Source organism: Artibeus jamaicensis, unplaced genomic scaffold, assembly GCF_021234435.1.
Source record: "Artibeus jamaicensis isolate MK-2021 breed Jamaican fruit bat unplaced genomic scaffold, CSHL_Jam_final contig_1028, whole genome shotgun sequence".
In the NCBI taxonomy this organism is placed as follows: domain Eukaryota; kingdom Metazoa; phylum Chordata; class Mammalia; order Chiroptera; family Phyllostomidae; genus Artibeus; species Artibeus jamaicensis.
In genome coordinates, this window is record NW_026521201.1 from 4,179,407 (window position 1) to 4,202,801 (window position 23,395).

The 23,395-nt window shown below is 37.4% G+C and overlaps 1 protein-coding gene across 2 annotated transcripts in view; it reads left to right on the forward strand.

Annotated features, from left to right (window-relative positions):
- PARP11 (poly(ADP-ribose) polymerase family member 11) overlaps window positions 1–23,395 on the forward strand; it is an 84,229-nt gene that overhangs the window by 46,774 nt on the left and 14,060 nt on the right. Inside the window, exons 5-8 of one of the 2 annotated variants that reach the window (XR_008391024.1) lie at window positions 2,213–2,285; window positions 2,365–2,495; window positions 16,837–16,988; window positions 18,688–19,159. Coding sequence is in view for 1 of the 2 variants with exons in the window: in XM_053662278.1 (XP_053518253.1) it covers window positions 2,213–2,285; window positions 2,365–2,495; window positions 16,837–16,988; window positions 18,688–19,004 (673 nt within the window). In the remaining variant the exon portion in view is untranslated. Of the gene's footprint in view, window positions 1–2,212; window positions 2,286–2,364; window positions 2,496–16,836; window positions 16,989–18,687; window positions 21,362–23,395 lie in introns of those variants that run through there. The other variant, XM_053662278.1, reaches the window with a different exon arrangement.

A 23,395-nucleotide genomic window follows, 5' to 3' on the forward strand; every position in this document is an offset into this window, starting at 1 on the left:
TAGAGAATATTATTTCCTTACCAACTATATCATATCCTCCTTTTCAAGTACAAGGAATATATATGGTAAAGGAATTACTTATCTTCAAAGAGTGTATAATATGGGAGAAAAATGAGACATAATAATGGAAAATATTATTGTAAAGGCATGTTATTATATCTGGTGTAGTTTGGTGGGGAGAAGAAGTATAGTGTTTGTTCTCTCACAGACTGTACTAACCATAGAACAAAGATGGGAGAGGGAAATAATGAACCAGAATGGAGGCTAATAAATTAGATAGTAAAAGAGGAAGAGTAGGTAAGTGGAATACAGAAGAGCGATGAAGATAAGTATTTGCTGATATAAAATGTTTATTTATTTATTGTAGGTCATATATAATATGAATATACACATATATTCACTTATTTATTCATATGTACATATATTTATTAAGTGTATTATTTATTGTAGGAATTAAGTACCTGTAAGGGGAATAGTACATATTTCCCATTGACATTGAATTAATGGGCTACATGACTATGTAACTACATAGTCATGGGCTACAAAAATTTAAAAAACAAAAAACGTTTTCCATAGCTAACAGATACTTAAGGCAAAATTTTTTAAAAATCTGAGTGTGCTATTGTTACTCATTATCACAGTCAAAGGGCTCATCTCTATAGCATATGAAGTACTTCTATGCATCTCTAAGTAGAAGCCAAGAGCCCCTTAGAAAAATGAGCAAAGAATTTGAACAGTTCATACAGCCTCACTCAAGAGAAATACAAATTATATCAGACTGTTTTTTACTATCAGATTGACAAAAATTCAAAAGGATTACACACCTTTTTGATGAGGTTGGAAATAGGCATTCTGTGTGTTTATGGTGGGAATTCAATGAATGCAACCTTCAAGGAAGGCATTTGGTAAGTATCTGTCAAAATAATGAACAAATATATTCTATGACCAAGAAATTCCATTTTAAAGATATTATTCTACAAATTGACTAGTGGACACATACAGTGACAAATGGACAAACCAGTTCCTTGCAGCATTCTTAACAGTAACAAAAAGTTGAAAAACCTGAATATGTTCAATAAGGGACTTTGTTGAAAACTGACAGTATCTGCATATCATGATGCATCTGTGGAATAGAATGCCCTCATTCATTCAGTCAGTATTTATGGAGTGTCTGCTATGTGCCAAGCTCTATGGCAGGGAGTGGGAATAAGGGTACATTCTATCTACTAATACGGAAAGATCTTTAAGACTGTAGTAAGTGAAAAATAAAAGCTGCGAAAGATGTATGTTTTATGCTCCCATTTTGTGTGGGAGAAAAAATTGGCTTGTGTTAACCAAAAGAAGTTCAGGAAGAATACTCAAGAAACCCAAAACAATGATTACTGGAGCTGAGGCAAGAGGTGAGAGTTGGAGACCAAGGATTGAAGTGGCAGGGAAACCATTCACTGTGTACTTTTTTAAATGCTTACTAATTTTTAAATCATATGATTGCATGATCTTTTCAAAGTTGAAATAAATTCTGAAAAATGTAAAGATAAGCTTGAAATTTATAATTTCTTCCTCTAGTCACCTCTAGTGACCTCTAGTCACCAGAGAGAAGAATATGTCAGTGTCAGCCTTTTGCCATTGAGCTCCCCAGGACCATTTTGCTTTTCTGTGTTCACATCCAGTGGCTTAAACATGGGAGATAGTTTTTTTTTTTAAGTTTTACTGATTGACTGTACTAGTTAAGTTAATGTGAACTTTGTAGGGGAATAGTGGGCAATAAACAGAAAGGTTTAGGTTCTGTCTTGAAGGACACTGAATGTATGGCTTAGGGGTTTTGATTTTATTTAATAGGCAGAGTAAATCTGTTTAAATGTTTGTTTTTTAAAATCAAGGACTTTTTTTTCTTCTTGAAAAATTCTTTAACCTAAAATCTTCCTTATATTTTAAAGAAATTCTGGAAAATTCAGAAAAAACAAAACAGTTAAACAGCTGCTTTTGAAATTGGGTATTTCAAAGGATTGGGTATTTTCCATCCAAGTTCTCAATTCAGCACCTAAAAGGTAGTACACAAGTAGACAGTCAATAAATGTTTTGAAATAAAGAAACCAAGGGTTACACTTAATTGCATTTGTTGCACTATCCCAAGCAGGAAAATTCAGCTTTGAAGAAAAGTCCAAATCACTTACAGATTCTAAAGTTTTGCTTTGTCTTTTGCAATTTAAAGTTATATCTGTGAAAATGAGGCTATCCCCATGCCACCACACTGGGAGAATGTGAATACTGATGTACCCTATCAGGTAAGACCAGAACTGACAGACTGTGCTACTTTAGAGGTGGAAAAGGATGCCAATAAAACTATCAAACTTCATTTTCCAGCTTATTCCTTTGCACAGTCAAACACACGAATATAATGAAGTTGCTAGTCTCTTTGGGAAAACAATGGATCGCAACAGAATTAAAAGAATTCAGAGAATTCAAAACCTAGACTTGTGGGAGTTCTTTTGCAGGTGAGACAGTTTCTAATATGAACCCTCTCCTTGACCTCTAAGACTTTTGTAGTCTTAGACACTGAAGTGAAGCACAAATGTTTAATTGTATTAATTTTCACTGCTGCTGTGTTTTTCTCTTGCAATGTTTTGACCTGATCTCTCAGCTCTCTTCTTTGACATTCTCAGGAAGTAATAGAGAGCTGCTCTGTAAGTAAATGCAAGGCATTGCTTATTTCTGGAGGTCGGTCTTCTCCCCACACCCCTAGAAACTCTCACTTCTTTCAAGGTTTGGAGCTGTGCATCTTGGCATTATCAGCATTGCAGAGGAACCTGGGGAGCTGTTTGGTTTTGTTGATAGATTTGTTGGCTCAGACTTTTATGTTGAATTACAACTCTCTGAAACATTGTTGAATTTCTTTTTTAACAATTACACTATCTTCCCTGCAGTCATTTGCTTTTTTAGTTTTGATGGCCATTGTAAAAAAAAAAAAAACATACTTGCAAATTTCCTATTTAGCCCAAAGTTTATGCTGTGGATTTAAAATTTCAATTTATTATTCAACTTAGGTTGGAAATGACCCATTAAATTGCTCAATGTTCACTTAACCTAAAAATAAAGCCCATTATAAAAACTTAAAGGTATTATCCAAATTAATCTGTACTCTTGCCTAAAATACATGTTTTTTGAAATGTTTTTTATTAAATTTGCATATGAAATTTGATTTCTAATATTTATAATATAAGCAAACCTTTAATACTTATTCAGGAAAATTTTAAATAATAGAGTTTAATATAACAAACCCCTAGGTAGCCGTTATACTGATTTAACATTTATGAAGATATACCACAAATAATCTATCTCCTTTTTTGCTATAATTGTTGTTGCTGAAATATTTTAAGTCAGATCCCATACCTTAACTCCTGTTAGTCCTGAAAATCAGGCTGACTTCTGTTTGTTAATGATACATGGAATTCTTTCATGCTTCTGGTGAGTTAGTTAATACGGCTTGAGAAAACTTAAATTCTCATAAGAGTTTATATTATAAAATAAGGGGTTTTCAACTTACTTTCTTTATAGTCTTGAGTCTTTGGACCAATCCAACTTTTATTTCCAACATTACTGAGTTTAGAAGGTTTTATTCAGTTCTTATTTAGGTAATTCTTTTGTAGAGGAAAATGGAAGACTCCCTTTTATTTTACTCTCTCAGTGAATAAAATTTTTTCTCAGATGATCTGGTGGAATCTTATCTCATTATTTTTAATCAGCCTTCTGAAGTGGAGTTTATGTTAGTCTCCCTCATAATTTGAGTCCTCAGTTAGATCATAGTGATAAAATACACAGTGACTCCCAAACATTTTATACGAAGATTTTACGAAAAACAGTTTTGCTGTTGATGTCCTTCATGATTTTTTGTAATATCAGCATCTAGAACTCTGTGATGATAAATGAACCTGCCACCTGCTGTGACAGTAGAAAATACTAAGTCGGACAGCCTGTCATTTTGTCATCTCCCTAAAGAACTGAGATAACCAAGTCAATTTCATTGTCATGTAATCTGTGACTCACTATACGGACAGTGAGATCCATGTGAGTCCATCAGACATAAGTTTGCATGTTGCCGAGACCTTTCTTACTTCCTCCTTTCTTCTAAAAACATATTTCAGCTCCTAGTTTGTGACAGGCTTTATTCTAGGCTCTTTGGATATAACAGTGTACAGGACCATAGCTTGGACAAGGAGCCAGGCCACTGAACCACAGAATGTAGAGGGGAGCTGTCACGAGCGTATGCTCGTCATATAGTCTTTCCTATAAGTCAGCCTGGCATATGCTCCATTTGCTGCCTACTGAGTAGCCCGACATCAAGGAATAGACATGAGTTACACACACTAACTATGCTATTCACTCAACTTTCATTGGATGCAGATTCACTCAAAATAAAACATCAACATACATTAACATCCTACTCACACCCTAACAATCTAAGAGAAATACAACGCAAACACACCACAATCATTGGGGAATAATGAACGTGAGTCCCAGAATCTCAGTCTGCAGGTCCAGGAGACAGCACAGTAGGCAAAGGAGTTGTCAGAGTCTTGCAGGGAAGGATATCCGATGTCCTCAGTCCAGCAGGGTAGAGTGTCCAGTGGCCAATGTCAAGGAAGATCAGCATGGCATGAAACAGCACTCTGGTGTGTGGAGCTCCGCTGTCTCAGCAGTGGTCTGGAGCCTGCCTCAGTTATACCTTGAAAGTGGTATACTCCAGCCTTCTTGGTCTCTTGCTCAGTGTCTTGGCACCCCTGACGGCAAGTGTGGAACTTCCATAGGAGCCTATCTGTGGGTGGTCTCTCTCTGCAGACATGGCACTCTGATCACAAGTGCAAATATCTTAGGTGTGTCTTCTTGTCAGATGTGTCTAGCATCATTTAGGTAGTTTCCCTCTTGAACCAAAGTGTCATGGCTGACTGACAGCCATCTTGGTTGACAGGTGACTCCACATTGTTTTATATACTTTATGCTATCTTGATTGGACCAATGCCATTTTATTGGTCCTGCTCTTACAGAACCACAGGGCATCATGGAGCACAAAGTGAGGGTGCATACTTACTTTTGCCGACAAAAGTAGGATATGTATTATATGGTGAGGAATATCAAGAAGCACTTCCTAAAATAGGGTTCATTTAAGCTAGGCATAATTAGGAGAAGTGAAGGGCATCCCAGGCTTCGGGAGCAGCATGAGCCAAAGTTGATTACAAGAGGGACCATTGAACATTGAAACAATTTCAGGCAACAGAAAGTAGGATGAATGGTTGGAGAAGAGCCTAGAAAGGTACTCAAGAGGTAGAGCATGCGGGAGTTTGTAGTAGAACCACTGAGGTATGATTTTCTTCCATAGCCTCAACTTGAGTTGGACTGATCCACAGTTGGGGTAGAGCATTAGCAGGGGCCATGCCATGCAGGGTTACAAGCCAAACTAGGGATTTGGATTTTTTCCTGAGACAGTGGAAAGCTATTGTAGGACTTTAAGCAGGAGATTAATGGCTCTGATTTGCATTTTAGAAAAATAATGCATCACGTTGTGCTGTGGAGAAAGGGTTTAAAACAGTTGTTCTGCCCTGGCTGGTGTGGCTCAGTGGATTGAGTGCCAGCCTGAAAACTAAAGGGTTGCCAGTTCGATTCCCAGTCAGGGCACATGCCTGAGTTGCAGGCCAGGTCCCCAGAAAAACCTACACGAGTACAACCACACACTGATGTTTCCCTCTCTTTCTCCCTCCCTTCCCCCTCTGTTGAAAAATAATACATAAAAAATATATATATTTATAAAGTTGTTTTTAGTTAGGAGTGATTTTGCCCACCAGGTTTTATTTGGCATTGACTGGACACATTTTTATTGTCATGCAGTGGGATGGGGAGTTCCTACTGACATCTATTTCATAAAGGCCAGAGATGCTAAACATTTTACAATGCACAAGATAGCCTCCCATAACAAGAAATATTTAGTGCAAAATGTCAGTAGTGCTAAGGTTTAGAAACTCTGGTTTTTAAGTTAGAAGTAGGGAGACCATTTCAGGAAATTGTTTCAGTAATTAAACTGAGACACATTTGGTGGCTGGAACCAAAGTGCACCCAAGGAGCAGAGAAGACAGTTTTTAGATATTAATGATGTAGAATGATATTGCTTGGTGTTTAACTTAATGTGTGCAATGAGGTGGATATGGGAAATGAGGAAGATAACATCGAAGATTCTGACTTGTTTTCATTGACTAAGGAAAAATGGGTAAGAACAGGTTTTGGTCTGGGGAGGTTGGGGAGGGAGTAGTAGTTGATATATGAGTTGGAAGCCTGACAGAGCAGTGTAGAATAGAGATAAAGGTTTGAGGTTGTTAAAAAATGTGGGTAAAAGAAGCCATATGAATTAATAAGACAACCAGGGACTTTATGTAGTTAAGGAAATAAGAGGGCCAAGGACTGAACTCTAGAAGTGATAGACCAAGGAAGAGAAAACCCAAGGAAGGAACTGACTGAGAAGTAATAACCAGAAAAAGTGGAAGAAAACCAATGGAATGGGATCACAGAAGCCAAAGGAAGAAAGTGGTTTACATAGGTGGGTATGATCCTTGGTCACATATGGAAAGGTTGCCTAGTAAGACAAATATTGAAAATATCCTTTGTATTCTGCAACAAAAAGGCCATTGGTACCTTTGATGAGAGCAATGTTGGTAGATGCTATAGAGGGTGGGGTAGAAGTAGGTTTACAGTCATTCATATGGAAGACAATACAATAATTAATAAATAATAATACCAGAATAAACTGATTCACATACAACTGTACACCTACTTTTGCCCCACTCTGTACTTTATTTACAGCAAATGTTGATGACTCTCTCAAGAAGCTTGGCAGTGAAGAGAATGAGAGCTCTGAGAAGATGGGTAATGTGGAGTTGGAAAGGGTTGTTTGTTTTATGTTTTTTGAATTAAAATATGGGAGAGACTTGAGCATGTTTAAATTATAATAGGAAAGAACCTATGGAGAGGGAGAGTTTAAAAGACAGGAGAGGGGAAGGGTAATTGATGTGTTAAGGTTCCTAAAAAGAGGTGATGCATGGAATTCAGAGAACACATGTCAGGAGATAGACAAGGGTGGTCAGGTCCTGTCATGAATAAGCAGAGGTTGGAGATGAGGACAGGAGTTATGCTGGAAGCTCCATCCTGATACTTTGTTTCCTTCATGAAATAAGAAGTGAGGTCACCTGCAGAGAATGAGGTGTTGAGGTGTGGATATGAGGGAGAGATAGAGGAAAAGTGGACATTTGAAATGGTCGCTATGGAAAACAGCAGAGAAAGAGCTAACTTAGAAACCATAGCATTTCCATTAGTGCTGAGGGCTTAGCTAAGGTTGGAATGTGCGAATTTGCAGGGGAGACCATGGGAATATTGTTTGATTTAACTTCAGCCATTCAAATTTAAGAGCAGAGGGAGGAGGTAGTTGGATTGATCCAGGGTTGGGAAGGAGAAGGCAACCAGGAAAAAAGATCAATGAAAGCTGCTGTTTCATTAAGAATGTGGAAGACCCCCGGCTGGTGTGGCTCAGTGGATTGAGTGCCAGTCTGCAAACCAAAAGGTCGCTGGTTCAATTCCCAGTCAGGGTATATGCCTGGGTTGCAGGCCAGGTCCCAGGTTGAGGGCGTGCAAGAGATAGCTGAACAATATTTCTCTCCCTCCCACTCTCTCTAAAAACAAATAAAATATTTTTTAAAAGAATGTGGAAGAATTTGGATTTAGATCAGATATTCGCATCCATAGCTGCATATCGGAATCACTTGTGGAGCTCTTTAACAAGTAGAGATATCTGTCACTCACCCCAATCCACAGAGTCAGAACCTCAATGTTCTGACATTATCTTTTAAAAGTTCTGCAAGTGATTCTGATGTGCAGCCAGGATCAAGAACCAGTGGTCTAAATCTATGCAGACTTACTTCAATCTGGAGCATGAAGATAGTCCTGCTGCAGTTTAGAATATATGGCATATCCAATTCAGCCTTTTGGCTCTCTAGTCCCTGAGATGGAGGGTAATTTTAAGAGATCTTTGAGAGGTGAATGCTACAGTATTTTCAGTAAGTTCAGAAATGTGCATAGGGTTGGGCAGAGGTGGGCAGGATTGTGAAGAACTTAGTATAGTTTGAATACTATGACTTCTTTCAAAAGTTTGGCTGAAGTCCAGGAGGCCCTAGAATTCAACAAGAGCCTTTCTGGACTACCAAGGTCATAGTATGAGAGTCTCCACATTTCACAGGTGCCTTAGCAGTGGGCACTAGAGTAATTCGTGCTATACGAATACAAAGCTTTGACTCCCCCTTCCACTCTGCCTGCAACTGGTATAATATCAAATCCAGTGACCAAGCAGGTTTTTAATGCCCACACACCTGGCTTTTTAACTAACCAACATTTCCTTTATAATAACTAAGAGAGACTGAAGTAAATTTTCAACACAAAATTCAATCTGATCAGTGCCTGAGAAGTAGTAATAAGTTGAACATCCTGATTTTAGAGTGGATTTTATTCATTATAGACCATGAAGCTTGACTTTAGAAGGATGTATATTAAACAATATTTACTTAGGAAAAAAACCAATGTAGATTTACTAATATCCAAGTAAAATGATTACCATAGTAGTAGATGGACAAGCCCTTTATGGTAACTTGATTTTCACAAAGTAGTTGAAAAGTTTCTTATGATGAAGACAACTTAGAGAAATATGTGAGGTGAATAAGTATAAAGAAAACAATAACCAGTTAAAAGTCTTATGCAAACAGTTAACTTGAATGGCATAACTTGCATGCTTACTTCTTGAGCCCTTCAACATTTTTACCAGGAATTTGGATGAAAATCTGGAAGACTTGTTTATCACACTTGTGAAAGATTCAATACTAGAATAGGTACTTTATTCATTGTGTGAATGAATCAGGAATCAGAAAGACCTTAGAAGATTGAAACAGTGAGTCAAAATGATATGATTATCTTAAAAATTTTTTTTATTAGAAAAGCAACAAATATGCACTGTTAGAAAAGTAAGTAGATCAAGTTTTCAAAAAGAAAGTTGGCAAAATTTGTTCTTTTTTAAAAAAAGATTTTGTTTATTTTTAGAGAGAGGAAGTGAGGGAAAAAGAGAGAGAAACATCCTTATGAGAGAGAGAAACCTTGATCAGTTGCCTCCAGTGCAGGCCCCAACCACAGACCAAACCCATAACCCAGGCATGTGTCCTGACAGCGAATTAGGCCAGAGACCCTTTGCTTAGGGGGTTGATGCCCAACCAACTGAGCCAACACCGGTCAGGGCTGGCATGATTTGTTCTTAGTGAAAACATGCTGGCTTTTCCTGAAGTAAAGAATTCTTCAATGCATGTCCTTCTAATGTCATGCTTTATGGTTTGAAGAGACTATCAACAATAGATCAGAGCATATACATTTAAATTTTGATACATATTGCCAAAGGACTCTTGAGAAAGATCATATACATTTTATTTCTTTCATCATTTAATGAAAGTGTATACCACCCCCCCATATAGTCACTAAGCTACATGTTTTTTAATAAGTTCTGTACTTTTTACATTGCTATATCAAGTTAAAGCATAATTGAAATAACTGTGCTGCATTGGGTTTGTAAATCATTTGTGCCAATATATCAAGCTGAGAGAAGTCTAATTTGAGAAACTCCTGGGAGTTTTAATTGACTCAAACGCCTTTAAGTCAGCAGTGTGGTGTCCCTGCTACAAAATGAATTCAGTGGTGTGCCAGCAGATCAGTGCAGTCTGGTAATATCTGGACTCTGTTCCTATTTCCTACCAACATTTATAAACCAGGAGGTACCCAGCAGATTCTTGTCAACCAAGGGCTGTCCAGCACAGATAGAGAAAGGCCTGGAAGCTCTGCTGCATGGGCAGTAGTTGATGGAGTAATGTATATTAAACAAAGTTTGACCTAGAAAAGAAAGCCTCGGTCAGTATTCATGGTTATTTTTGTGTATTTGCAGAGTAGTTTTGTAATATAGTTTGATGTCAGGTATTGTGATCCCTCCTACTTTGTTCTTCTTTCTCAAGATTGCTGTGGCTATTCGAGGCTACTTTTGTTCCATATGAATTTTATAAATATTTGTTCTAAATCTGTGATATGTGTCATTGGTATTTTAATAGGGATTACTTTAAATTTCTAGAATGCTTTGGCTAGTATTGACATTTTAATGATGTTAGTTCTTCCAATTCATGAACACAGTATGTGCTTTCATTTATTTGTGTCTTCCTTAACTTCTTTCTACAGTGTTGTGCCGTTTTCTGAGTTACAGGTCTTTACTTCCTTGGTTCAGTACTTTCTTCCTAGGTACTTTAATTTTCTTGTTGCTATAGTAAATGGAATTTTTTCCTAGTTTGTATTTTTGATATTTCATGGTTGTTGTACCAAAATGCCTTCAATTTTATAATATTGACTTTGTATCCTGTTGTTTTGCCAAATTCACTTATTAGGTTGAATAGTTTTTTTTGTAGAGCCAATAGGGTTTTCTATGTACACTATTATGTCATCTCCAAACAATTACAGTTTTACTTCCTCTTTTCAATTTTATATGCCTTTAGTTCTTTTTATTGTCTGATTGCTGTGGCTAGAATTTTCAATACTGTGTTTAGTTGAACTAGTGAAATAGAAGACACCCTTGTCTTATTCCTGATCTTAGGGGAAAAGCTTTTAGTTTTCGTCCATTGAGTATGATGTTGGCTGTAGGTCTCTCATATATGGCCTTTATTATGCTGCCGTATGCTCCCTCTATGACCACTTTGCTGAGTGTTTTTTATCATAAATGGGTGCAGTACTTTGCCAAATACTTTTTCAGTATCTACTGATATAATCATATGATTTTTGTCTTATTTTGTTATGTGATGTGTTACATTTATTATCTGCAAATACTGTACCATCCTTGCATCCCAGGGATGGATGCCACTTGATCATGGTTATGATCTTTTTAATGTATTGCTGGATCCAATTTGCCAATATTTATTTAGCATGTAAGTTCATTAGCGATGTTGGCCTGTAGTCTTCTTTACCTCATTTAGAAATTAGGATAATACTGGCCTCACGGAAGGAGTTTGGGAATCTTCCCCCTTCTTGAAATTTTTGGAATAGTTTGAGAAGGATAAGAGTTAGCTCTTCCCTAAATGTTTGGTAAAATTTGCCTGTGAAGCTATCTGGTCCAGGGCTTTTGTGTGCCAGGAGCTTTTTGATTACTGTTTCAATTCTATTAGTTCTTATCAGTCTATTCAGGCTTTCTGCTTCTTGTTGATTCAGTTTTGGAAGATTAGGTTTCTAAAAATTTGTCCATTTCACCCAGGCTGTCAAATTTCTTGGCATATAGTTGTTCATAGTAAATTATTACTGTCCTATGTACTTCTGTGGTATTGGCTATAATTTCTCTTTCATTTCTGATTTCATTTATTTGAGCTCTTTCTTTTTTTTCTTGATGAGCCTGGTTAAAGGCTTGTTAATTTTTTTATCTTTTCAAAGAACCAGCTTCTGGATTTATCAGCTTCTGGATTTAACAATTTCTTTTCATTGTTCTTTTAGTCTCTATGTTGTTTAATTCTGCTCTGCTCTTTTAAAAAATTTTTATTTATTTATCTTTAGAAGGGAAGGGAAGGAGAGAAGGAGAGAAATATCAATGTATGGTTGCTTCTGGTGCATCCCCTGCTGGGAATTGGCCCCTGCTGGGAACTGGCCTGCAACCCAGGCATGGGCCCTGACTGGAAATCGAACTGCGATCTTTTGGTTCGCAGGCCCATGCTCAATCCAGTGAGCTACACCAGCCAGGGCTAATTCTAATCTGGTCTTGATTATTTCTTTCCTTTTGCTCACTCTGGGCTTTGTTTGTTGTTGTTCTCTAGTTCTTGTAGATGGAGGGTTAGGTTGTTTATTTGGTCTGTTTTGTAGTCATCTTCATTTGTTTCTAGAAATTTTTTGATTTCTTCTTTGATCTCATTGTTGATCTACTCATTGTTTAATAGCATGTTATCCAGTCTCCATAAATTTGAATGTTTTTGAGTTTTTTCCTTGAAGTTGGTTTCTAGTTTCAAGCCATTGTAATCTGAAAAAATGCATGACAATTTCAATTTTCTTGAATTTGTAGAGGCTAGTTTTGTTTCTTAGACCATGTGATCTATCTGTGAAAATGTTCCATGTGCATTTGAAAAAAATGTATGTTTTGCTTCTTTGGGGTGAAAGGTTCTGTACATATCAAGTAAGTTTATTAGATGTAGTGTCTTATTCAATGCCACTATATCCTTGTTGATTCTTTGCTAGGAAGATCTACCCATTGTTGACAGTGGGGTGTTAAAATTCCCTACTATGAGTGTGTTGCTGTTAATATCTTTCTTGAAGTCCTCCAGGATTTTTCTGACATATTTGAGTGCTTTTATGTTGGGTACATATATGTTTACAATGGTTATATCTTCTTGATGGATTATTCCCTTAAGCATTTTGTAGTATCCTTTTTTGTCTCTTTCAATGACCTTTGTTTTGAAATCTATTTAGTCTGATACAAGTATTGCTACACCAGCTTTTTCTTTTTCATGTCTATTTGCTTGGAATATTCTTTTCCATCTCTTAACTTTCAATCTGTGTAGATCTTTTGTTCTGAAGTGGCTCTCTTATAGACAGTATATATGCAGGTCATGTTTTTTTATCCATTCAGCAATCATATGTCTTTTGATTGGAGCATTGAATCCATTTACATTTAAGGGTATTAATTATAGGTACATACTCATTGCCATTTTTTCCCTTTGTACCTATACCCCCCTGCCCCTTCATTTTCTTAAAGCAGTCCTTTATTTAGTATTCTGGCAGTGCTGCTTTGGTGGAGATATATTCTTTTAGTCTTCTTTTGTTTTTCAAACTTCTTATTTCACTTTCCATTTTAAATGAGAGCCTTTCTGGGTAGAGTAATCTTGGTTGAAGACCCCTGCTTTTCATTATTTGGAATATTTCTTGCCATTCCCTTCTGGCTTGTAGTGTTTCTGTTGGGTAATCCACTGATAGCCTTATTGGAACTCCCTTGTATGTTACTGTTTTTCCCTTGATGCCTTTAAGATTCTTTCTTTGTCTTTAAATTTTGCCTTGTTAATTATGATGTGTCTTGGAGTGGGCGTCTTTGTCATCTTGATTGGGACCCTCTGTGCTCCCTGGCTTGCATGACTTTTTTCTCTCATTAAGTTAAGAAAGTTTTATGTCATTACTTTTTCAAACAGGTCTTCTTTCCTATCCCTTTTTCCTTTTCTTTTTCTGGTATCCCTATGATATGGATATTATTACATTTCATGTTGTCCTGTGGCTCCCTTAAATCCTCTTTTTTCTTTTTAAGTTTTTTTTGTTTTGTTGCTCTGTCTATGAATTTCCTTCTACCATGTCTTCCAGGCCACTGATTTGATACTCTGCTTCATCTAGTCTGCTTTTAATTTCTTCTGCTGTGTTCTTTATTTTAAATGTTGTGCTTTTCATTTCCTCCTGGCTCTTGCTGATAGTTTCTATGTCCTTTTTTATACTGGTGTAGTTTGCAGTAAGTCCTTGTAGCTTCCCTGGAATTCTTTGTAGTTCTCTCTGAGCTCATTGAGCGTTGTCATAATCATTATTTTGAACTCAGTGTCTGATAGTTTGCTTGCCTCAATTTTGTTTAGCAGTCTTTTGGGGATTCTTCCTTTCCTTTTGATTGGGAATTGTTTCTTCAGCTCCCCATTTTAGATTACTCTTCTTGTTTGTCTCTGTGTATTAGATTGATCTGCTCTGATTCCCTGTCTTCATGGTATGACCTTCTGTGATAGGATACCTGTGGTGGGGTTCAGTGGTGCATTCTCCTTGACCTCCTGACCCTTTTGCTCTTGGGGTGCTCTTTATGCCATTTATGTGGGCTCTCTGGCTGTAATTGGGGTTTGGTTGTTCTTTGAGTTGTTCTTTTGTGGGTACTTCCCTCTGGCTGGCTAAGAGTCACTTCACCCATCATGTCTTGTATGCTGTTGTACAGGTGCTGTGAGGACAAGACCAAACAGCCTAGGTAACAAACCCACATCTTTTCTGCAAAAATAACCCCCACCCACAATCACACTATCGACAGCAAATGAGCTAATATTAATAAAGGCATAAAGTGATTATAAGAGAGGAAAAATGAACATGAGATGGTTACCTGAAGGAAAAATGATTCTGAAAGGATAGAAAGATGAGCAATAATTAGAGTAGGGAATAGAGACAAAGTGAAGAAAGAAAGTAAAATTTACATCATAATTTAAAAAGGAAGGGAAGAAGACAAAATGGAGTAAGAGACAGGAAGTGTGTAGTATTGGTTTAAACAGAACTTTTTAAAACCCTATATATTTAGAGAGAATAAATAGGAGCAAAATTAGACAAAAAGATCTACCACTGCACTGTCAACAACAAATGAACAAAGATTAATATAGATGGATGGGAATAAGAAGGAATAAAGAAATATGTCTAGAGGAAAGAGAAGTGATTGTGAGAGCATAGAGGAAAAAGAAATACTAAGGGTGAGGAATGAAACCAGACTAAGACAAGGAATAATTTAAATTTGAAACAAAAAAAGAGAAAGGGCAAGAGAAAAAGCAAAATGGAGCAGGATAGGGGAGCAGTAAAACTTGAGATTTGAAATACAAATACAGTGAAGATCTAGAAATAAAGTTGAAGAAATGCAACAACAACCACCATATCCACAACCAATGAGCAAAGACTAATAAAGGTGGAGAGAGATTGAGGGTATATTAAAAGCAGGAAAAATAATGTGAGATGACTAATGACAGGAAAAATGGTTTGAGAGGCTGTAGGGGTATTAATAAGAGTGTGGAATGGAAAGAAGTTGTAGCAAGAGAGAAAACAAAATTTAAGATGAAATAAGAGGAAAGAAGGAGGTAAAATGGTATAGGAGAAGGGAGGAGCAAAATATGAGATTTGAAATGAATTATAAAAACGAGTGACCTAATAGGCACAAACTTGCAGAACAAGAAATGAATGTTAAATAGATATGCAGGAGAGAAAACAACGTAAATCATGAAGAATGCGGTGTTTTCTAGTGTTGTAGAATCTATAGAATCTAGTTTTTACCACTGTCTTCTCTTTCTGGACTCACTCTTGGTGATGTGTGATGGTGTCCTAGTCTGGCCCTAGGTAGCCTATATGATACTACCAGGAATCCACAGTCTGTGGCTGTCTCTTTCAATTGTTAATCTAGTCAGTCTATAACCAGCAGGCAGGTTTAAGCACCACAGGATGGGGCGGTGTAATTCCTGTGGACAGGGCTATTGCTTCCCCTCAGGCTGATGCCACTTGGAAGGGTGCTCTGCCTGAGGAAGATGGTTTCTGCAATGTGGGAGATAACTCAGCACCAGGGTACTGGTGGCTGTTCCCTCAGTTCTCTCCCCAAAGCCACCATCCCCAGACTCTCCTCAAGCATCTGTAGTCCACTCTTCCCTCCCTTTGCTGGAGCTGAGAGTAAGTGGCTGCAAGTGAAATTTTGTGCATTGGCCCTTTAAGAGGCTCTCTGCGACTATAGCCATTTGTCCTTGGCATAGAGAAACCCTGCTGCTTTTCACAGCTGGATGTTATCTGGGTACTTTTTGGGCTTTGGTGCTATAGCCTGGGGAGTCCAGCTTAGGGTTTAGACCCCACACTTCCCATGGGGGACCCCCTTGCCACTGAACTATCCCCCCAGCACTACAGCTGCTGCCCATGGGAGCCCAGCCAGCCCTCTGACATCTCCTTTGCACTCCCTACCAGTCTTGTTGTGGTGGAGTGCTTTCATCTGTCTTTCTGTCTGTGGTTATAAGGCTCCTCTCCAGCTATTGTTCAGTTGGTTATTCAGGATGATTTCTTTACAATTTAGTTGTAATTCCAGATTGGTCCTGGGAGGAGGTTAGTGTAGCTTCCACTTACTCCTCCACTATCTTGGATCTCCTTTATTTTTTAATATACAAATACTTATATACAGGTAAAATGTTTACGCCATCCTGTTTTCCTTCTTCCCTCTTAAGTTTGGTGTGCTGTCTTTTTGTCCATGTTTTTATATTTTTTGCTATCTATACATGTGTACTTACACAATATGCAGTATTATTTTGATTTATATGTCCCATCTTACAACATTCTTTTTACATTCAATATTATTTTCATAAGTTACCTATTTTAGTACATGCAAATCTAGTTCATTACTTTTAACTTTCATACATAAATATGTAATTATTCATTTTTCTATGAAATAATTTTTGGCTGATTTCAATTTGTTTGTTTTTATACTATTATAGTCAGTCCTACCTTGTTACAAGGGATTTGTCCATTGGGAAGAGGTTGAATGATGGCTTAATGTCCTTTCAGCCCTAGGATTCAAAATTCAGTTCAATGCAACCAAGTTTTTTTAGCCTCTGGGAATACACCAATTAAGGCATGGTCCTTGCTCAAGGAATCCACTGTTTACAGACTCTGTGAACTTTGTATTATTTAATTGTGTATAATGTAATTTTTAGATATCTGTAAAACTTGACTGGCTTAGGCAATCACCTTTACTGTAATGGGGCATTGTCTGGCATATCTATAGTTTTGGGTATAATTTTCAAACCTTAAGTCTCAGTGTTAGCTAATGATTTTTGATGAGATGATATATGTGTTCAAGAGCATTTGAGATTCTTCAGAGCTGCTTTGTCCACTTATTATTTATGTTAAAGAAATATTTTCTGGATCATGCTTTTTATTGAATTTTGCTTCTTGAAAAATTAATAACTGCCACTTATATTTCTGTGTGTGTGTTGTCTGTGTATATTGTGTTTTTAGGAAAAAGGCTCAGCTCAAGAAAAAAAGTGGTGTGCCTCAGATTAATGAACAAATGCTATTTCACGGTACCAGCAGTGAATTTGTGGAAGCAATTTGCATTCATAATTTTGATTGGAGAATAAATGGTATACATGGTGCTCTCTTTGGTAAAGGTAATTATCAGAATTCCAGGTCCATCTGAGTCCTGGGAACAAATCTTCTTTTTGGAGACAATTGATTGTTTTGCAATTCAGGGGTTTGATAGTCATTCATTAAGTTAAAAGTTACCGTATTAAGTTCCCAGCACACTCAGATTTTCCGAGCCACAGAAAAGCCATTTCCCACATGTACAAGATAGAAGACCTCTTTACTGGATTCAGTCACACCCCACTCCCAGTCATTCATATGGGGCATCCTGTCCATGTTAGCTGATTTTGCATTACACTTAATTTTCACCTATTAAGTCCTTTCAATAGATAAAACTAAAACTGTTCTATGTCAGATATAGAGAGAACTATAAAAATAATTTAATTACATTGTACACAGGTCTAGTACTGGTATTTTTTGTTTGTTTTGTTTTTTAGAAAAAGATAGGTAAGAATATTAATGAGCAATAAGGAATAATGGGGGAAATCCTCACCTTTTTTCTAATGTTGTGAAAGTCCAAGTTCTCCACTTTTTGCCCACTACTCAAGCAAATTAAGGAGAGAGATGAGGGGAAAAGGTAAGGGGTGGACATTTATTTTGCTGGCTGTTACTTTGTACCTTACCTTCATCAAGATGACTGATTACCACTTAGGATCAGGATGTGCTATCGTTTTTAAAAATTAATTAATTTTTAAAATAACTACTGAAAAGGCCATTCCATTTATTTAACTGTGAGAGGATCAGAAAAATGTCACATACATCCTGTCAGTATTGGATAATGTGAGACTTTGAAATTCTTTCAAAAAATTTTTAAAGTAAGTATTCCTATAATGATAGCAGTTTTATAGGCCTGACTCCTCAGAAGAGTCAGAGGCTTTACTGAGTTTTCATACTTAGTCAGTCAACCAGTGATACTGTTCTTTTGGGATGGGCAGATGTGAAGAGCATTATACTCTCCTGGACATAGAGTTCTATTATTTTTGGAAATATTATTGACTTCTTATTCCTTATCATAAAATGTGTTTTGTGGGGTGGATTAAAATAATCTTTGTAGACAATAGTTTTCATTGCTGTACAGCATAGCAGGGTGGGGAAAGTGATGGAAGGAAACAGAAATGGGAGGGAGTCCAAACAATGAAAACTCAGGTCCACCCTGGCTGGTGTGGCTCAGTGTGGATTGAGTGCTGGCCTGCAAACTGAAAGTCACTGGTTTGATTCCCAGTCAGAGCACATGCCTGGATTGCAGACCAGGTCCCCAGTTGCAGGGGGTGGGGGTGTGCAAGAGGCAACCAACTGATATTTCTCTTGCACATCAATGTTTCTCTCCCTCTCTTTCTCCCTCCTTTCCCCTCTCTCTAAATATAAGTAAAAATCTTTAAAAAAAACCTCAGGTGCTCCCACACTTAAATAGTTTGTATGTATCTTACCTATTGGATTTCTTTTGAAAATAGAAGTCTGGCAGCTGCATTTTTGTGTGGGTGGGATGGTTTTGGGGTTGGGGACTGGTCTGTATAAACATATCTGTCCCCGTGGAAGCCTGGATCCCAGCCGTCCTCATGGAGGAATTCCTATTCTTTTCTTAAACATCTGCGTAGAGGAAATTCCACATCCGTTTTAGTTATATAATTCCATGTGTCTCTTCCCCTAACAATTAGAATGTTTTTGTTTCTGTTTCATGTATTCTTCAGAGTAATCTTGGCTTTTTTTTGGTTCTTTTTGTTTAAGGAACCTATTTTGCTAGAGATGCTGCTTACTCCAGTCGCTTCTGCAAAGATGACATAAAACATGGAAACACATTCCAAATTCATGGTGTAAGCTTGCAACAGCGGCATCTATTTAGAACATATAAATCTATGTTTCTTGCTCGAGTGCTAATTGGAGATTATATAAATGGAGACTCCAAATACATGCGACCTCCTTCCAAAGACGGTAGCTATGTGAATTTATATGACAGCTGTGTGGATGACACCTGGAATCCAAAGATCTTTGTGGTGTTTGATGCCAACCAGATCTATCCTGAGTACTTAATAGACTTCCATTGATTTGATTTCCAAATCTCAGTGGTCAAAGAAGTTTACTCTTTTTTGCAGGAAGATTTGCTCTCCTGTCATCTAGCCACTAAATGTTAATTATCTGACACTTTTGAAACCCATATGAAAAAAAAGTGGCCTCCATATAAAGACATACTGACTTTAAGGTTGGTTTTTTTGTTGTTTTGTTTTTGTTTGTTATTCAGTCTTGTGTGTTAAAAATCGACACCATTGCCATTTTAACACCTTACAGTGAAAGATAACACTCAAAATTGAATCAGCTGAGTCTCAATTAATATGATCATTTAAAGTTTTTAAAGTTTATGTGTGTGTTACCAGAATGAATGTTTTCAGTTCAGATAGACTTATTCATATATATGTTCAGAAAATACATGTATAGACAGACATAAACTTGTTCCTTCAGAGGAACTGATCCACTGTAAAGTGAATTATGATATTACTGTCCACCAAACAACATGTTGCTTTGTTGGTCTTCCGAAGGGAGGATCTGAAATGTTGAAGCAGTCTGAGTACCTTAAGAGAAGTCAGAAATAAAAAAAAGTATTTGCAGTGCTGCTATACAAGCTGGAAGGAGAAAGTCAAGGTACCGTGTCCTGCTTTTGAGTGCCAGGGACATCAGGCTGCAGTCCCAGACTTGCTCCTGTCACTCTCTTGTCACCTGCCTCTGAACTGACAGATGCTGCAGTTGTGATTATGCCTCCACCAAGGCTCTGGAATTCTTGTACCAAGACTTGTGCACAAGGTGTTTATAGCAGCTTTAAAGTGAAACTTTTATTTATTATTCAAAACATTTATTTTCCCTTTGTTTTGGAGTACCAAAACAAAGATATTTTTATCTGTTTTCCCACGACCACAGGCACACAGCTGTTCAACAAGGGCTTGTAAAATTCTTATTTTCCCATTTTGAATTATTGTCGAAACCATGGGATACGTGGAACAAATCTGGTGTATTCCTTGAGTAGCAATTGAAAATCTGCTAAGTCTTTTGAAAAGTTAGACAAAATTCATAATCATGTTTAATGAAAGTTTGTTTACCTGTTCCATCTGCTTTGCTATCCTGTTCTAAGGAGGAGTGAATAATGTTGCAATACCTTCCTGATAAAGGTAGTTTAGCAGACAGTGGGCAACATCTGGGCAGAAATGTTGTACAGGAGTTCAGGTGTCAAATGGGGGATTGGCCATACAATTGTTAAGAGTTTTTCCAACCTTGAATCTACCAGGAAAAAAAAAAAGAACACTTGTATCAAGTCTTTCTCGGAAAAGATTTTTTCTGATTCAGTCTAATACTGAATTCTCTCTTCATTATCATCACCCAGTTTGGCTGAGAGGTAGCAAACATAATTTAACTTCTCAAGAAAATTACCCAATAAAAAACTGAATAAATGTTCCTGTCTGTGTTGTTCAGTTCAGTTATTTGAATTGGGAAGGCATCTCAGGAATAATAAAAATAGTAATACGGAACAAGGTTAGGTGTGGTAATTCTTTACCTGCCACATATCCCTACTTGTTTCTTATAGCCCAGAATCCTCATGATTGTGCAGTCAACAGTAAGTAGTCTGCAGGAAATTGTATGTATAATACTCTGAAACCAAGCCGACAGGACAGAGTGCCTGGCTCAGATGTGCAGACTGACCACCGGTTTTGATGAAGTGCTGTGAATATTTAGAAAGAGCACATTTTAGAAACATGCAGAGAACATCACGGACGTATGGGAGAAAAGCCCCTAGGCTGCCTTGTGAGTGGTAGCACACCATCCTCTAGCCTTGTTCCCAAAAAACTGTGGTACAAACATTGGGAATTTAGATTTTGAAAGTCTTTTTGTGCTATTTATTTCTGTTTACATACCAAAAATGTTTAAATACTCTCCCCTTCAACATGGCCATCCTTTTTCTGATTCAAGATGATTGCCTCTGCCGTCACTTGCCTGGAATAACCGACTGTTGTAGCGTTGGGGCGGTTTTTCTTTTAGACACATGCAGCTCTTGTCTCAGGGTGACTAAGAGCCCAGAGCTGAGGTTTTGCAAGGCAATCTGTCCGAACTCTGAACTGAATTAGTTGGCTCATATGTACTAAGTAGAGGGCACTTCAGTGGACATTGTAAGAAAGAACTGTTTGAGAATTTACTGTCAACTCCCCTTTTATGAGAAAGAGACAATTTTGATCAATTTTTTCATGTGATAGCTTTGAGTACATTGATACTAAAATTTAATTCCTTTGTATTGACCAGTGGATTGAGTTGAGAATTATAATGGTCAGTATGTTATATATTGCTGGACTGGACACAACCATTTGTCATCTATCTATTCCTCCTGTCATCACTTAGCATGGGTGGGAGAGTGAAGAGAAAGCCACGCAAGGTTAAAGAATAAATGATTTAAAAAATTCTACATTGAATCAATTTTAGCCGATAGTGACTTTTCTTTCTCACTTTGGTGATAATCAGCCACAGGGTTAAAAAAATGTGTTTATAAGAAAGTTTCATAAATCTTGCAGTTATGAGCAGGAAGGTTTCATGTTAGTGTAACTTTTATTTCTTGATTTACAGTGATGATGATAAAGAATTTGGAGCCATTTTGAAATGTGAAAATATTATTTTTACATGTGGTGGTTAAAGCTTTCCATAGCAGGTCTTGGTGTCTGTTTACACCATACATTTGTTTCTGTAATTTCTGTGTCTCATCCCCACGTTGCATTATTTAAACCTAAGTTTTCAGCTTCAACTTAATGGACTCTTAAGAACTCTATTGCTTGTAACTCTTATGTAACCTACTTGCACATGGGAAAAGTCTTGTGTTCTCAGTTTGAATTACTCTGCACAACAGCTCATCAGAGAACCTCTGAAGAAAATTATTTACTGCGTGCTATTGAAAGTTCCCAAACAGAGCAAGGCCTAATCCCTATGGCCAACATCCTTTGCTCTCAGTGTGCTCCCCACTGGCTCTGGTGAGCTGTTCCGGGGTGGGGGGGCGGGGTGAGCATGCTTCCTGCCATCCATCCTACCTCCAGCCAGTCCCTCCCCATATGGCTACAGTAATTCCTTGTGCAGTGAGTTAGACATTTTATTTAATCTTTAATCTTTTATTGGCAAAATGGGAAGGTATGAAAAGATAGTTTGACTTTAGGGTTGAGAGAAATGAGAGACAGAATAATCAAGGCTTACTTGTGGAACAAATCAAGTTTTCCATGTACTAAACTCATGTTTCACTCTGTCTAAATGGCATACTATTATTAAGGTTCTTGTGATGGAAATTCAACTGCATTTTGATTAATGATGTAAAAAAGTGACATTCTTACAAGTTTTGTTTTTAGGCCATAGGTCCTTGAGGTCCCCTCCCAGGTCACAGGAGCAGCACTGGAGACAGCTGTCATGGTCCTCGTGGTGCTTTAGTTCCAGATTGTCCTCTCTCCATGGGAGGATGTTGCCTTTTTTTCCCAAACACAATTTATGTTGCTTGAAACAGAGATAGTTCATTTCTAGATGAAATTACAGGTTTTGTTTTTGTAAAAGAGAACATTAAAAGGGAATGAAAAATAGTACGGAAAGGAAAAACAAAAGCTTTGTCAAAAATTATTTTTGGTTGGAAACTTTAGCAAAGTGATTTTACTTATTTTTAGCCCTTAGCCCTTGTACTAAGATTCAGGAAGAGGTTTGGTGAAACACCTCACTTCCTATGAATAATTTTATGATGTTGTTTGGGGCAACAGTGATGAAAGAAATGAGTATCTCAAAGAAATATGAAGTACATGATTATTCGGGGGCTTCCTCATTGTGTGAGTAATAAATGTAGGAGCAGTGAACCCTAAGTATTTAGAAAAGATGTCCAAGTTCATCCATTAACCTTCGCTTTTTCACAGAGGTAGTTTACTTCTCATGTTTTCAAAGACTCCAGGCTGGATGGTGGTTTATGTAGTCTCTCTCTTCCCTTCGCCCCTTTTTATCATGACTATACTTGATCCATCCCAGGTAAAAAGATGTCTTGTGTATTCCCAACACCCAGACAGTAACTTCCTGGCTATAACTGATCTCCTTGATATAACTGAGTCTCCTGCTCTGAGATTATATAATCCATTTTCTCAGCTCTAATTGCTTGGCTTTCATTCGTCAGCACTGCTGGCTAAGGACTTGGCTTTTATTGAACTTTGTCATTGTGTGGCTGTGTATCTAACGATGTGACATTGGCTTCATTCATTTTCTTTTTTTAGCTTTTTGAGGGTTTTCTGGGCCCTTTTTAAAAATTTATGTTTTAAATATATTTCATTGATTATGCTATTACAGTTGTCCCATTTCCCCCCCTTTATTTCACTCCACCCTGCACACACCCTCCCACCCACCTTCACCCCTTTAGTTCATGTCCATGTGTCTTAAGTTCTTTAGCTTCTAC